The following is a 16,356-nucleotide window of genomic DNA, read 5'->3' on the forward strand; positions in this document are numbered from 1 at the left end:
AGAAAAGTTATATATTAAATAGCTTTATATGGTTAGATTGTAAAATACAGGGAGAATGAAAATGAAGACTTGATCAATGCAGCAGATGGCAGAAAAGAAAACACAATAATAAATGGAAGAAAAGGGGTATAAAACTGAGCAAATAGAAATCACAACTTAAGATGGTAGAAAATAATTCCAATACATCAGGAGTCAAGTATCTTTACATTCGTTTATTAAAGTCCTTAGTTAAAACACAAAGATTGTTAGATTTAATTTTTAAAATTTAAATATAGACCACTTACAAAGTAATTCTGAAACAGAAAAGACTGGAAAAATACAGCAAGCAAAAGTTATCCAATGGAAAGCTGGGATAGCTATTTTGATATCAGGTAAAGCCAACTTTATGAGAAGTATTATTTAGGATAAAGAGGTTAACAGCAAGATGATAACATGAACAATTTATAGATGCCCAACACTCCAAATATATAAAACAAAACTGGACAGACTTACAAGACAAAAATTGACAATCCACAAACACAATAGGAGGTAAACACACACCCTGCTAAAAGTGAGAAGTCACAAACAAAAAATCAGTCAGAGAAAATAAGGGAGAACTGAGGAAGAAGGATGACGCTAATATTCTGTGTTCACATACAACTTTATCAAGTTCTTGCAATGCTATCTTGACATCAACCTTATTAAAAACAAATAGGGAAGGCACACCAATCTACATTTTAAAAAACAGGAGAGAGAGGACTAGAGAATTTGGGTGTCTGTGAGAATCAACTAGCCATGCTAGCAACCCAGGCAGGAATGAAAACTGACCCTCCTTCCTCCTCGGTAAAACTTCTCTCCTATAAATCAAGCTTTCTCACACTTTGCTAATTCTCTCATCTATCTTTTTAGTTTACTGCCATGCTCAGATGTTGAGGAAATAAGTATGTTATTAAGTGTAAGTGCTTTGGGCACTTTGGGGAAATAAGCTTTATAAATATGAGCCATTTCTATTCACTTGTGAAACTGATCAGCTTTTTCTTCTCACACTGGCCCTCTAGGTACCCTCTACAGGACATTTACATCCCTGAACAACATTCTTATGCCGAGTCCAGGAAAGGTACCAATGGCTCACCAAGGCCAGAGAGAAGTGCAAGTGTAGCCACACACCACACTCACACGTCAGCGAGAGGGAGGGAATCATTGTTTGCTAGAAATGATACTCCAGAGGTTTTGCTACTAATCACCTTCTTGCTGTCCAAGCCTCTCTTCAGTCCCCCACCAGATGCGGCATTCAAGTTGTAAAGCAAATGTACTGTTTCTTGAAGTTTCTAGAAAACGACACCCTGAACTGTATGTACCCTTACAGCGGCTCACGTCTATGAAGCATTGTGTGTGGAACTCCATCCAGGCTAGCAGAAGTCACTGGACAATGCCAAAGCCCACCCAGGATGGACCAGTGGGAGCCAATGAGCCTGCTCTGTGTGATGAGGGGACGGCAGGCTCCAAGAACAGCCACCAACACCAAGACTCTTCAGTCCCAGTGAGGTGCCCTCAGGGTAAGAGGATTTCTAGGAAGTTGAGAGAAAACAAGGTAGCAGCGTTCATCATCTCTTTTTCTAAACCCCATACTGTAGGGAAGTGGTTCTCATGCCCCCAGAGGACACGTCTGGAAACATTTTTGATGGTCACAAATGAAGAGGGGAGTGCTACTGGCATCTAATGGGTAGATGCCAGAGATGCTGCTAAATTCCTCCAGAGCTCAGGGCAGACCCCAAGGGCCAACAAGGAATTACCTTGCCCAAAATGTCAACAGTGCTGAGGATGGGAAACCCTGCCCCAGTAGAGCAACGTTTGGTGTCTTCACAAGACTCCCTGGCATCTCAGAGCCCATAAGGCAGACAGGGGAGTTAAGCTCAGGTTTCTGTCTACCCCTCAACCTGCATAAATTCCATTACTGCCTCATTATCTGAAATGGAAAACAACAAAAACCTTCTCACAAAAACCAGAACAAATGAATGAATGAACGAATGAATGAATGAGTGAATGAATTTGAATTAAAACACAGATTCAGTTTCATTTTGCCTCCAATCTCAAGAGAATCCCAGCCCAGGCAGCTCTGAAAGAAGGAAGGGAGGGAGGTCCAATTGCCTATCTCTGCAAAGAGGCTTAAAATGGGGAGCACAAGGTCTTGAAGTCCTTCCCCTCAGTGGCTTTCCATTTGTTCCTCCACATGCTCATGGGCTTTAAAAAGATTTGGTCATTTCAGAAGGCCTCTTAGCTCTTCACCGATAGGAATTTCACAAGAGTGAAGCAGCCGTCTGGGAGGAGGGCAAGGAACAGCCAGCCGATCTTGTCGGGCCCCTTGTCATCAGCTCAGCCCAGTGAAAGGAGCACTGAGCCCAGCGTCAGGCCTGGTTCTCACCTGACTCTGCCACCCTAGGCCTGTGGGGTCCCGGCAGGTCACAGCCTCAGCTTCCTCATCTGTGAATAAGGGGTCACGAGACTGCAGTCCCCCACATCTCCACATTACCTATGGAATAAACTCCCAATTCCGCAGGCCTTTGGAGCACCTCAGTGCAGAGCTGCCTCCACACCCACCGACACCTCCCTCCCATCGCCCTCCTTCCCTCCCGTTCCTCTCATCCCTGGCTCTGTCTGTGAGGATCCGTCCTTTCTATCTGAAACCCCTCTTGCTCTTCTCTCTCCTTTCCTATCTTGAGTGGACAGGACTGCTCCTTTCTGTAGCATTTTTCTTTCTTTCTTTCTTTCTTTCTTTCTTTCTTTTTTTTTTTTTTTTTTTTTTTTTTTTTTTGAGGTGGAGTCTCGCTCTGTCACCCAGTCTGGAGTGCAATGGCACGATCTCAGCTCACTGCAACCTCCGCCTCTCAGGTTCAAGCGATTCTCTTGCCTTGGCCTCCTGAGTAGTTGGGATTACAGGCACCCACCATCATGCCTGGCTAAATTTTCTTGTATTTTTAGTAGAGACCGGGTTTCGCCATGTTGGCCAGGCTGGTCTCCAACTCCTTACTTCATGATCTGCCCGCCTCAGCCTCCCGAAGTGCACATCATTATAGACGTGAGCCACAGTGCCCAACCTCCCCTACCATTCTAAACCATGAGTGCCCTGTATGGTCAGGGGCCACAACTTACTTTTCTCTGAACTCGTGGGGGTCCTGGCAATACCCGCTACACAGTAAGTCCTCAATAAATATAGGATGCATAAACGAGTAAAATCCAAGCCGTTTCCCACTAAAACCTCCAGACCTCTGGTGTATGATGACCTACTGGCATAGCCCAAAGGAATAGTTGAGTTTCAGGCATCCAGAGAAAAATACGGGGGTAAAGCTTTCCCCTCAAATGTATTAATAACTAGATGGTGCTCAGTTGTTTTCGTGGCAGGCTGCAGACAAATCTTAAACTTTTGTGTTGTTTCACTGGGGGTATGGCAGAAGAGTCCAAGGAATGTGAAAGGAGAAACTCGCAAAATTGGACTTGACGTGGGGAGCAGGCACCGAGTGTGTGGCAAGCACAAGGGGCTACGTGTGCAGCCAGATGACGCTTCACGGTCAGAACCCACAAAACAACAGGGCAACAGGTGGATTTCACACCGCTTCTCTGCTTTCAAAGCAGGTCCGGATTCTAGATTTCCAAAAGGAGAGTTAGGGCAAGGGGAATGTAGAGGAAACTGTAATTAGTTAGAATGAAGATCAGCAATAAAATTCCTCAAAGACACTGCTTCTCACTTTACCAGGGTTTTTGTTTTGTTTTGTTTTGAGTTTTTATTTCTTCTTCTTTTTTTTTTTCTTCTTTTTTGTTCTTTGCTTTTATCAATGCAGCAAGTTGCTAGGATGCAAGAGCAGTTGCGGGGGTGGGGGTAGGAGGGCGGAGGGGGAGAGGTAGGAGGGCGGGGTGGGAAGCAGAGGTAGGAGGGGTCGAGGTTGGAGCACCTGTCATCTGCATGACGTGGACGGCTGGTTCTGGTTGTATTTTAAATGAAATCTCATCCCAGCGTAGACACCACGTCTGGAATTACGATCCACCCTGTGATCTGTCACTTTTATATACACACAGGGGAGGGGACCGTTTCCATAGAGAGGGAATATCACAGCCCACTTAGGAGCAATACCGGAGAAGCAGGAGCCGAGACCCCGGAGCAGCCAGAAGTTCAGGGGGATGTGCATGGGGCCGTCCTCCTAGCCCTGAAGCTGCGCCGGCCTCCCTGAGCGTTTCACTGCGGAGGGAAGTCCACTCTCAGGTAAGCTTGTGGTCGGGACTGACTTATGAAGGGTAAATGGATCTGCCCTAAATTAAGCAGGAGGTGCCGTGCACTGGACAGGCGCGAGAGATGGGAGCTGCTAGCGCCCCTGGGTGGAAGCCCAAGAGAGCGATGCAGAACGCCCCCCACTCAATCAGCAGAGATCAGCCCCAAAGGGACCAGGGGAAGTTTCTCAGGGAGGCACAATCCCATTCCCATGTTGGTATAGAAAGACCTGCTTTCCAAAGGTGTTAGATCAGAGGCAGAACGTGTTCACACAAATCTATTTTCTCTGAACAGAGTTCAGTTGTGCACAGGAAGGTCAGTCCTTGGAGACAGTTTACAAACTGGGGATGGGGTAGGGATGCCAGGGCAAATGGGAGCCACAGGACATGACTCTACAGCACCTGCAGAGCAGCGAGGACACCTGCACTTACTGTTTACCTGTACCAGAGACCTTCGCCTGTGCCATCTCCCGTCATTCTCGGGCACACCTGAGAAGCAGGTAATGTCTCCTTCCTAGGATGCAGCAAGCGAAACACAGATTAAGTGACTCACCCAAGAAAAGCCAGAGGTGAGGGAGTTTTCCCCGCCAGGTCCTCGGCCATCAAAGCCCAGAGTCCTTTGCCACACTAGGCACGTTGTGGGGGTGTGTGCAGATATCTACAATGGCTAACTGCTACCTGTGAAGGGGAGATGGATGTTTGATGTTCACGTGTTCTGAAAGAAAAATCCTGTTTGCAATTTCCTTCCCAAGCATAGCCACCTACCAAAAAATAACAAATGTAAGATTTTTTAAATGTTTTAAGTGGTCTAGTTTTAGTTTAACTTCTTATCAATGTTTGCAGACAAACGGAGCCCACAGGAATAGCTCTGCACTTGGCAGAGCTGTGTGATCAGTGCTGTTTGCCTCCTGCCTTTGCTGCTTCATGCCCTGTCCTCTCCCTACGAGGTGCTGGGAATTGGGGACTGACCCAGCTCCCTCATGTTTCAGTGCTTGCCTCTGCCACAGCTCCCAGAAGTAACTGTGTTTCTTTACAGCACCCTAGACAAGTGCTACTGTCACCACAGCCCAAAGAAATGGTTGAGTTTCAGGCACCCAGAGAAAAATACAGGTGTAGAGCTTTGCCCCTCAAATGTATTAATAACTAGATAGTGCTCAGTTATTTTTGTGGCAGGCTGCAGATAAATCTTAAATTTTCATATTGTTTCACCAAGGGTATGGCAGAAGAGTCCAAGGAATGTAAAAGGAGAAACTTGCAAAATTAGACTTTATGTGGGAAGTAAAGAGTGTCTTTTCTTTGAGGAGAGTTCCTTTTCTTTTATCCTATAAACACTAAACAAATCTAAACAGATCCTAAAAAGAAAAGTCCCAGAAAGAGATCTGAATCTACCTTCCAGCCCCCCGCCACTCACACACTTTGATGGTGAAAATATCCAGGGTTGCAAAGAACCCTCACATTTTAAATGATCTAGAATTAAGCTCAGCACCGGGCATTCCTATCATGTCCAATTCACAGTTCTGGAAGGTTCCTTTGCTGTGTAACTTTGCATCATTGCTGATGGTGAGGGGACACCTTCCAATAGCCTCACAACCCTGTTCAGGCTGGAGCTGAGGGTTTGCAGACAGAGGAAGGTCTGCTACCTTCAGATGCACCGAGAACAGAGTGCCACGCAGGACACTTGCTCCCCGACACTTTTACAGATCTTTCCACACTTTCGGCACCCTGTCTGTGAATACAGTCTTCTTCTCTGACGGTAGACTTGGGGTTTGAAAAACAAGAAGGTAATGCATGTTTTAAAAAGGCACAGGCCCAATATTTACAAATTGACCCCAAAAATGTGGAGAAAAGTAAATGTAGAGTTAAAAGGGATCTCACTTCCTCTCCCCAGTGCCTTGGTTTTGCAACTGAGATGAGACAGGTAGCACTTCCAGGCGGCACATCCAGCTGGTTAGCCCGTTGCAAGGGAAAACCTGAACTTTTTCACAGGAAAACTGCAGAAAGTTACTTGGACACGAACTGTTTCATGTTCAGAAGCCCTCAACTTTCAAGTGACTCTAAGTATACATGTATGATTTCATAACCAAAAAAAAGTATGCCATATAAAAGATTTTTTCCTCTATGATATGTAACAACATGATTTGCAGAGAGAATGTACATCCATGAAAGAATTTGAGGAGGTTGTTTTGCCTTGGAAAATAAATTGATTTAATTAAGTGCCTGAATACTAATCTGAATTTCAATTCATTCAACAAATATTGATTGAGAATATGATTTAGTATAAGGCACTATTGGCCATGTCAGGCTTTTCCAAGCATCCTGAGTCACTCTGCTGAGAGCCAAATGACCCAGAGGGAATATCTCTGCACAGTGAAAGGCTTGGCATATTGAGTAGAAATGGAGATACCAAAGAAATATAACACCCAAGTGTCTTTAAGGGGTGGGGATAGACAGGTAAACTCAAGTGTTGATTTACACTAAAGGGCCAGCCCGTGTGGGCAGAGCCCCAAGATGGGCTTGGACTCAGAAAGTATTCTGAGTTCTCAGTAATATTTGCAATTATTGTGCAAAGTTCCAGGTGTTTGAGGGCAAATGCAGAACGCTGCCCTGGGAAGGAAATAGAGAGGAGCAGGGAGGGGTTCCCTGGGCTGGGGTGCAGGGTTCAAGTGAGGAAGTAAAACAAACAAATAGGGTGGTGGGGCAGTGGGGAGAGAGCCACATGGAACCCACAGGGGGAGGCCTGAGGGTAGCTCCAGGGCCGCATCTCGATGCCCTCCTTTTTTTTTTTTTTTTTTTTTTTTTTGAGACAGAGTCTCACTTTGTCACCCAGGCTGGAGTGCAGTGGCATGATCTTGGCTCACTGCAACCTCCACCTCCCAGGTTCAAGCAATTCTCCTGCCTCAGCCTTCTGGGTACCTGGGATTACAGGTGTGTGCCACCATGCCTGGCTAATTTTTGTATTTTTTAGTAGAAACATAGTTTCACTATGTTGGCCAGGCTGGTCTCAAACTCCTGACCTCAGGTGATCCACCTGCCTCAGCCTCCCAAAGTGCTGGGATTACAGGTATGAGAAACCGGGCCTGGTCAGCACCCTCTATTTTAGCTTACACCCACCCAGAGTCCAGGCACCTTTCATTTGGTGAAAATCAAGAAATCATTTCGTTCTCCCAGTGCTTTTCATAGAGGGACCTCTGGCTTTCAGAAGTAGAAAAAGAAAGAAATCAGAACAAAGATTCTTGAACTCAATCCCCTGCTCTCACAGAGGAAAATACTGAGGCCCTAGGTGGTTAGGCACGAGCTAGTGAGTGGGAGGGACAGGACTGAGTCTGGTGGTGAAAGAAACGAAGGGATGAAGGAACAAAGGGACAGAGAGACAAAGTTTCTCTACACTTTCCCACCAGTATTAACCCTTTCCAAATTGGTTTCTGTTTTTTTAAACCCTTTCAGGGTTAGCAAGCCATTCGAAATAATTTCCAAGCTTTAAGATGCCTTCAAGGTGCAAGGCAGCTAAAACCACGCTTCGTACTCTATTTATGAAAAACAACTCATTAGGTCCTCTATAAATGAGAAAACTGAAGGTCTGGTTATTGAATGCAATATTTAAGGAAAGAAAAGCCCGTTTTCCACAGGGATGGTTAGTGCACCCCTGGAACTCCAGTGTACAGTTCTAAGGAGTCCAGAGTCAGGTCGGAGCATGCAGAGCAGAGGTTCTCAGAGTGTGGTCCTCAGACCTCAGCATCAGCACCACATGGGACTGTGCTAGAAATGCATGTTCTCAGGAGCATCCCAGACCTAGTGGCTCAGAAACTCTTGGGACGGGCCCCACAGGCTGTGTTTGAACTGCTCCTTCACATGAGTCCAAAGCACCTGAAAGTTGAGAACCACTTACTTAGACTAAGGGCAAAAGGAGCCTGTATGGGTCAGGGTGGAGAGGGTAGCATGGAGCCAAAAGCTACAAGCCAGAGACACGATACAAAAAGGACATTGGTCTGCAGGATCAAATCCTTGCTCAGATTTCCTGGCCTCTCTGTACATATGTGTACTGCGTATGCACATCTGTGTGTGTAAAATGCATTTCTGAAAAGGTTGTGTGCAGACCAGATCTTCTCCTAAGAAGACATGGAGATTATTCAGGTGTGGATCAGCCTTGATTAAGCATCTGCTTAGACCAGGAGCTTTCACACACACATTGACGTTTCTCATCTAATCCTTCACTTAACCTTTAGGAGGTGGTTATTGCCATCCCATTTATCAGAGAAGGAAACTGAAATTCACAGAGGTTATCGGCCCAAGCCCTCAGGCAAGTAAGAATGAAGAAGGGATTCGAGACTGTGTCTGTCTAACTGCAAAGCCTGTGTTGTTCTCGCTGCACCAGGCAATATGCCCAGATCTGGCAGTTCATAGGTTTGGACCATTTAAAGCAAGGATCATGTGTTTTTTCATAAATTATGAAAAATATTATTGCATAAAATAAGCTCCAAATTTTTGTAATGCAAAATAAATTGAACAAACAAAACAAAACCTGATTTCTTAGAAAAAAGATTAAAGGAAAGAAAGGCAACAGCTGCAATGTGGAGAGCCAAGGGAAGCAACAGGCTTTGACAGGAAATGTGCCGGGTAAATATTTATCCATGTGTGTATATGTGTGTGCATGTGTGTGCATGTGTATGTGTGTAAGGGGTGTATGCATGTGTGTGTGTGTACATGTGAGGTATGTATATGTGGGCATATGTGTGCACGTATATGTGTGTGCATGTATCTATATGTATGTGTATGTATGTACATGTGAGGTGTGTGCACGTGTGTGCCTGTGTGTATGCATGTACATGTGAGGTATGTATGTGTGTGTGCATAGGTGTGCATGCATATATGTATATGTATGTGTATGTACGTGCATGTGAGGTGTGCATGTGTGTACATATGTGTGCATATGTAAATATGCATGTGTCTATATGTATGTGTGTATCATATGTATGTGTGAGGTGCGTGTGTGCATGTATGTGCATGTATATATGTGTGTCCATATGTCTATATGGGTATGTATGTACATGTGAGGTGTGTATGTGTGTGCACATGTGTGCATGTATATATGTGTGTATCTGTATTTGGGTGCATATGTATGTGTATATGTGTACATGTTTATGAGTATGTGCGTATGTATGTGTGCATTTCTATGTTCCTATGTGTCATGTGTGTGTGTCTGTTTCCAGGGTAAGTGAAGCAGCAGGGATTTACAGGATCCTCCTTTAGAAAGAGACCCAGGCTCCCTTTTTTAAGGGTCAGCGCTGGTTCTGTCCATCCCTCACAGCCTAAGGCTATCTGGATGGGCTTGGGTTGGCTCCACTGCACTCACGTGTGGGAAACGGCCTCGTCAAGGCCACACTGACGAAGAACTGCAGAGCAGAGGCTGGAGCTTGAGCCCCGACTGCCAGCCCTGCCTGGCCCTGCTCTGCACTGTCACCGCAAAGAACAAAATGACCCAATGCCAGCCTCACGCTGCTGAAGGCCCAGGTGAATCGCCGGGTGATTTACTTACCCAATTGTTCTTATTTATTTTTAAAAAACTAACACAAGAAAAGAATTCTCCCATGTTGATAGTGAACCACATGTTTCTTGCTTGCTTTTGTGAAAGCCGAGTTTGTCTTTGGTAATAAAGTGATCTTCAAGTTCAGGTAACGCCCCCAAAGGTGAACAGCAGAGCCTTTCACTGCTTGTGTCTCACAGGAGAGCCCAGGGGATGGTCCATCCTCACACCGCAATGAGAGAACAGGCATGTCGGGGTGTGAGCCGGGGCCCGCAGACGGCAGCCGTGCTCTCTCTAGAAGGTGTTGAGACAAAACTCCTGACATATGCACCTCACTGTTTCGTCCTCGTGCATGATGAAGGACAACAATGAACAAATAAACGTGATGTCCTTATTGCAGGGCTGGAGAGAATGTGTGCCCGCAGACCAGGCAAGAAGGACTGGCTGCAGAGTGGGTTTGATCTCAGGGCACAGGAAGTCAACTCTGCCCACTTCACAATATCCTAAGGAACAGTGGCCATGGGCAACCTGAACTCTGACGGCCTCTGGCACAGCTGCATGCTGCTACTGTGAAGGAGCCCCAGAGGGACGGTGGCGGTGGCTCAGCACAAGCCCTTCTCCCCTGATGGGGATGGCAGTTCGATGTCTTGTTTAACACTGTTCATCGGTGAACCAGCAAGTGCATTTGATGCTTAAAGCCTGAACAGTCCAAGTAACATGAGGGTCATCGAGTTGGATGTTTTTATTGCCACAACATTCTATATGCTAACGCTTAGTGGGTTTTTTTTTCTTTCCTTTTTTTGAGACTGGGTTTTGCTCTGTTGTCCAGGATGGAGGCAGTGGCACAATCACAGCTCACTGTAGCCTCGACCTCTGGAGCTCAAGCGATGCTCCTGCCTCAGCCTCCTCCTGCCTCAGCCTCCTCCTGCCTCAGCCTCCTCCTGCCTCAACCTCCTCCTGCCTCAGCCTCCTCCTGCCTCAGCCTCCTGAGTACCTGGGAACACCGGTGCACACCACCACGCCCACCTAATTTCTTTTTTTTTTTTTTGTAAAGATAAGGTCTTACTATGTTGCCCAGGCTGCTCTTGAACTCCTGGGTTCAAACAATCCTCCCACCTCGGCCTCCCACAGTGCTAGGATTACAGGTGTGAGCCACTGTGCCTGGCCAGTTTTTATTTTTCTTTTTTTAAATAAGAGAATGGATTCAACTGGTCCCTATAGACTAGGATCCTTTCAGAGTTCTCAGTGTCTCTTTCTTGCCCTGGACAATCACCCTGACTCTGACTGATAACCAGGATCCCACACGTCTTAGAGACCACAGATAGTGTTGGCATTGAAGTCCTGTGGTTGGAGGACGTTGGCGCTCCCTGGATGATACTTGGTCTGACAAAAAGACCAAGTATAAATTCATAAAGTCTACAGTAAAACCATAATTTGACTTCATAAATTCATAAAGTCTACAGTAGAACCAACCTAGTTATTAATAACAAATCTGATTGTTCTCAAGAAACTAGGATAGCCTAGCGAGAAACCAGCCATAAAGATCTGCCTTGGAAACACTGACTAGATGCCCAGCCATGGTCTTTAAGCAACAGGGATATACTCAGTCAGCCTTGACAATGATGAAGGAACAAAAAATTCACTCACCGTTAAAATCAACCACGGTAGGCTGCTAGGTGCTTACTTAGTATATTAGTTATTCACTTTACAGGGGCAGAGGCTGCCTGCAAATCTGAATTAAATAAAACCCATAAATACTAATGAGGTCATGGTTCTCACACTTTAGTGATCACTGGGATCATCTGCAGGGTTTGTTACAGCACAGGCGGCTGGGCCCCAGAGCTTTTGATTTACTCCTTCTGGAAAAAGACCTGAGAATTACTTGCATTTCTAACGAAGTCCCGGGCGGGGCTGGTGCTGCTGGTCTGCGGGTCATGCTTGGAGAGCCTTTGCAGTGGAATATTAACAACACCCTAGTAGATTTTCATCCAGGTCCTCCAGGGCGCCAAGCCCCTCCCATGCCTCTGCCCACATCCCTTGTTTTCTGCGGCAGGGAGAGATGCCGAGGCCGGTCCACTTCCTGCTGCTCCTGCTGCTGCTCCTGGGGGGCCCCAGGACAGGCCTCCCGCACAAGTTCCACAAGGCCAAGCCCATCTTCAGCTGCCTCAACGCCGCCGTGTCTGAGGCTGAGAAGGGCCACGGGGAGGATACGTCCCTGCTGAGCAAGAGGAGCTTCCACCACCCGCCAGGCGGAAACGCCTCCTCGGGAGAGGAGGACGAGGGCAAAGAGAAAAGGACTTTCCCCGTCTCTGGGGCCAGGGGTGGAGCTGGAGGCACCCGGTACAAATACGTGTCCCAAGCACAGCCCAGGGGAAAGCCACGCCAGGACACAGCCAAGAGTCCCCAGCGCACCAAGTTCACCCTGTCCCTCGACGTCCCCACCAACATCATGAACCTGCTCTTCAACATCGCCAAGGCCAAGAACCTGCGCGCCCAGGCGGCCGCCAACGCCCATCTGATGGCGCAGATTGGGAGGAAAAAGTAGAGGCAGAGGCCGGACGGGAGAGCAGCCCTCCAGGACAGAGGGCGAGGGGAGGGCGAAGGGAGGGCGAGGGGAGGGCGAGGGTGCCGTCTGCTGGTTTGGGTGTTTTGGAATCAGTCAGTTTTACAGGTTGCTGCACTGCTGAGCCCCTCTGATCTCTTCCGGCCTTAGATCCCGGCTCCCTCCTCCTCTGTCTGTACCCACGGAAGTGCGCTATTGTCCAACCTTCCCAGATACAAGGCGGCTAATGTTCCTCCCCGTATTCAGCGTCTCCTTCCCCCCTCCCTACAGCAAGAGGCAAAGTTCATGCATTCCTCCTCTCCAGTCTTCTCCCTGTTGACCCCATGCCTGAGAAGAGAGCGTTCAGGGCTCCTCTCCCACACATCAACCCCTGCCAGGGCAGAAAGAGGAGCCACAAGACTCGCCTTCCTGCCACCGAATCCTTCCCTACCTCCTCACCCCATTAAACCAATGGCTTCTTCAACTCCTGGCTTGTCTCCGTTCCTCTTCCTTCGGCCCCACTGCCTTCAAACTCTGAGCTTGGGACAGGGAAGAGGATGAGGCAGGGTCCTGGGGAGCCAATTCCATTCTCCCTCGGTGGGGTGGAATGGGTCTGGGAGACCGTAGCAGGGGTAGAGGAGAGCTTAAGAGTCGTTCGATCTAGAGCCATCCCTGGAACCTGGTCCCACCAAGAGACACAACCTGGGAACCGTTTCAGAGTGGGTGTCATGGCTAAAAGGGAGAGGGAGCTTTCAGTTAGCCCCTTGAAACATCCCAGACTCCTCCGTGGCTTGCTAGGGCCTGGGGACCACTAGTCCTGGATTTCGCACTGAACCCGCAGTAACCTCGCTGTGCTAAGCTGGGTGTTGTGGCCAACACTAATGTCCAGGCCAGGCCTCTGCACTCCCCCAGTCAATGACCTCAGTGGATGGACAAAGCCAGAACTTTAAAAGAAGCAAACACTGCCAGGGAGCATATAGATGATGAACTGCAAAGTGATTTCAATTAGCATAAAAATGTAAATATGAGGAGTGCAAAGATGGGAACCTTCAAGATGAGCAAAATTCCAGTGGAAATGAACATCAGCAGCAGCTCTGAGGGCCTCCTGGCAGCAAAGCCCACGCCAGATTCCCAAAAGAGGGGCTGTGGTCCCACTCACTTCTCGTGGTTAGAAATCCTCAGTAAATAAAACAAACTTGTGCACGGTAAAACTAACAACACACACACACACAAACACACACCAGCAACTAACACCACCACCACCAACAGAGGCAAAGTCAAAAGACAGACGAATGATAGAGCTGAAAAACTGTTTGCCACTCATAAAAAAGACACATGGATGATTGGTCAAATACACAAAGAGCTACTCAAAATTGAAAAGAACAAGAACAAACCCAGGAGAAAAACAAGCAAGGACACAAATAGATCGCACACACACACACACATACATAAAAATTACAAATGGCTCTTGGATACATGAAAAGATGCTCAATTTCATTCATAACAGCTGCACCGACATGCAACTTCTTACCCATCTCATTGCAGAAGCCTGTAAGTGTGGCAGCACACTCCATTCGGCAAGGCTGATGGCCACTTTCCTCCATGCCTGGTTTTGGGAGCGGGTAGAGCCCTAGAGAAACAATTTGGCAATCCTTATTACAATCACAAATTCATTTTTCCTTTAATCCAGAAATCCTGCTTCTGTCAGACATTATCTTACCGAAAAAAGCTAGCATTTAAATGTTAAAAAAAAGTTAAGATTGAAATTAAAAGTCCTCATCTCTTAACTGGACCAATGCTCCAACAAAGTGAAAATGCAACAGCAGTTTCCACCCTGGAGAAACCACATGGTAGAGCAGAAAGCATCCTGTCCCGGGCCCCAGAACACCCGTGACTAAGTTCTTCATAGTGTGTGTCCACGAGCAAACTCTTTCACTTCCTGGGATGCTGATGCACCAGGAATCATGGCAGGGGCTGCGCCAGCATCATCTCACTTAATTGCCACAATTAGATCTCAAGGTTATTATATTTTACATTCTGAAGATGGAGACTGTGGCCCAGAGAACTTGTCCAAAGTCTCTGTGCTATTAAGTGAAAGAATCAGATTTGGCCACAAACCCTCTCCTTCCTTCACAAAGGGCTGACCCTTCAGTGACACAAAGGGCGTGAAACGCCAGCCACCCCTGCCTCACAGGGCTATCCTGAGGCTCAGATGAACTGTGCACCACTCAGAGATTGGGGTCCCCAGCAGGCGGGTCTGGTATTCGGAATGCTTTCAGAGCCTTACAGATGACGCTATGATGAGCATGAGGGTCATCTGTAAGGCTCTGATGGTTAATGAACTAGGGAGAATTGGCCAAAACTGGAACCCACCCACCACAGCTGGGAAAGCACAGCTTTCCTGCCGGACAGCTACCGGCCTACAAGCCCAGCATCCTGTTGTGTTTGAACTCCTGCAGAATCACAGCTTCATTTGCGAGCACGTAGTGCTTCTAAGCGTCTGTTCACGATGACATCAACAAGGTGAAGGTAGAGACGACCACATCCAAACATCTCCACCACCTTTATCTGCCACCCAGATTTCAGTTTACAACACATTTTGGGTGAAAAGGAGAACTAATATGGATCCTATTATGGTACAAGGAAGAAAGCCTCTGATGCCCCTCCCTCCTCTGTCAGGGAAGGATAGAGAAGCCGGGAATAACTTCACCGGCAGTAAGAATCAAACAATCCAATCTCACAGCCAGCTGCTGTGGCTAAAGAGAATTTTGTAGAACATGGCAAACCCCAGTAATCAGTGAGGTTCTCACTACATAGGGTTTTTCATTTTTCTTTTTGAGACAGAGTCTTGCTCTGAGGTCCAGGCTGGAGTAGAGTGACTATGTCACAGCTCACTGCAGCCTTAACTTCCCAGGCCCAAGTGATCCTCCCACCTCAGCCTCCCAACTAACTGAGACCACAGGCGTGCGTCACTACACCTGGCTAATTTATTTTTATTTTCATTTTTGTAGAATAGAGGTATCCCTATATTGCCCAGGCTGGTTTCAAACTCCTGGGCTCAAGGGATCCTCCCACCTCAGGCTCCCAAAGTGCTTGGATTACAGGAGTGAGCCACCGCACCCAGTTGAGTACACGGAACTTAACACTGTGTTTGGAACTTCCCTGAGTGTAATAATTTGTCATTTTTCTGAAACACAATTTTGAATTGCTCCGCAAGGCAGATGTGCACGCATAAGTGATTTATCTAGTGAGTGAGCCCAGTTCTCACCCAGCGTCTCTGTCTCTAAGTGACTCCGTTGCTCTCTGCTAATGACCACGCAGGTCCCATATCGTTTGAGGTCTGACGAGGACTGCTTAGGTTTTTCAGCTAGACATGACTGCCTTTTGCATAGGAAATTACTGACTAATGTGGCAATGCACAAAGCTCTCAGATATTCTCTGTACACACAGGCTCTATCTGATTCTGTTTGAGGAGTATATCCAAGAACCACACCTGGTCCTCTGCACTGCAGCTATAATACACGGACACGCTAGAAACTGTCTAGGAAAGGGCTGGGCACGGTGGCTCATGCCTGTAATCCCAGCACTTTGGGAGGCCGAGGCGGGCTGATCGATTGAGTCTGGGAGTTCACGACCAGCCTGACCAACATGGAGAAACCCCGTCTCTACTAAAAATACAAAATTAGCTGGGCCTGATGGTACATGCCTGTAATCTCAGCTACTCGAGAGGCTGAGGCAGGAGAATCGCTTGAACGCAGGAGATGGAGGTTGTGGTGAGCCGAGATCATGCCACTGCACTTCAGCCTGGCAACAAGAGTGAAACTCTGTCTCAAAAAAAAAGAAAAGAAAAGAAAAGAAAAGAAAGAAAGAAAGAAACTGTCTAGGAAAGAACAGCAGAGGGAAAAAGCTAATAGAACTGAATTCAATTAACATATTGTGTTTAATAAATATCTTTTCAAATTAAAAATAAAAACAGATTAATTTATCTTATAAAAGTTAGAGGATTTCCCAACAGAATTGTTTATGAGGGACTGTGACTATGTTTGCCCTGAAG

At 46.9% G+C, this 16,356-nt stretch overlaps 1 protein-coding gene across 2 annotated transcripts; it reads left to right on the forward strand.

Annotated features, from left to right (window-relative positions):
* Positions 1 to 3,969: 3,969 nt before the first annotated feature.
* On the forward strand, positions 3,970 to 12,786 carry UCN3 (urocortin 3). Of its 2 annotated transcripts, XM_045399493.2 has the most exons (3): positions 3,970 to 4,234; positions 11,814 to 12,301; positions 12,474 to 12,786. In XM_045399493.2, exons 2-3 carry the CDS (start codon positions 11,820 to 11,822, stop codon positions 12,640 to 12,642), a joined length of 651 nt encoding a protein of 216 aa, XP_045255428.2. In that variant the 5' UTR covers positions 3,970 to 4,234; positions 11,814 to 11,819; the 3' UTR covers positions 12,643 to 12,786. The 2 variants fall into 2 exon arrangements, with proteins under 2 accessions (XP_045255428.2, XP_005564607.3); XM_005564550.4 differs by having other exon boundaries at positions 11,814 to 12,786.
* The last annotated feature ends 3,570 nt before the right edge of the window (positions 12,787 to 16,356 follow it).

This window comes from Macaca fascicularis, chromosome 9 (assembly GCF_037993035.2).
Source record: "Macaca fascicularis isolate 582-1 chromosome 9, T2T-MFA8v1.1".
NCBI lineage: Eukaryota > Metazoa > Chordata > Mammalia > Primates > Cercopithecidae > Macaca > Macaca fascicularis.

Excerpts from the sequence above, each read along its gene's own strand:
- UCN3 (XM_045399493.2), top strand. The coding sequence starts at position 11,820 with ATGCCGAGGCCGGTCCACTTCCTGCTGCTCCTGCTGCTGCTCCTGGGG. Across the intron at positions 12,302-12,473 it reads GCGCAGATTGGGAGGAAAAA|ATCCCGGCTCCCTCCTCCTC; the intron begins GTAGAGGCAGAG and ends TTCCGGCCTTAG.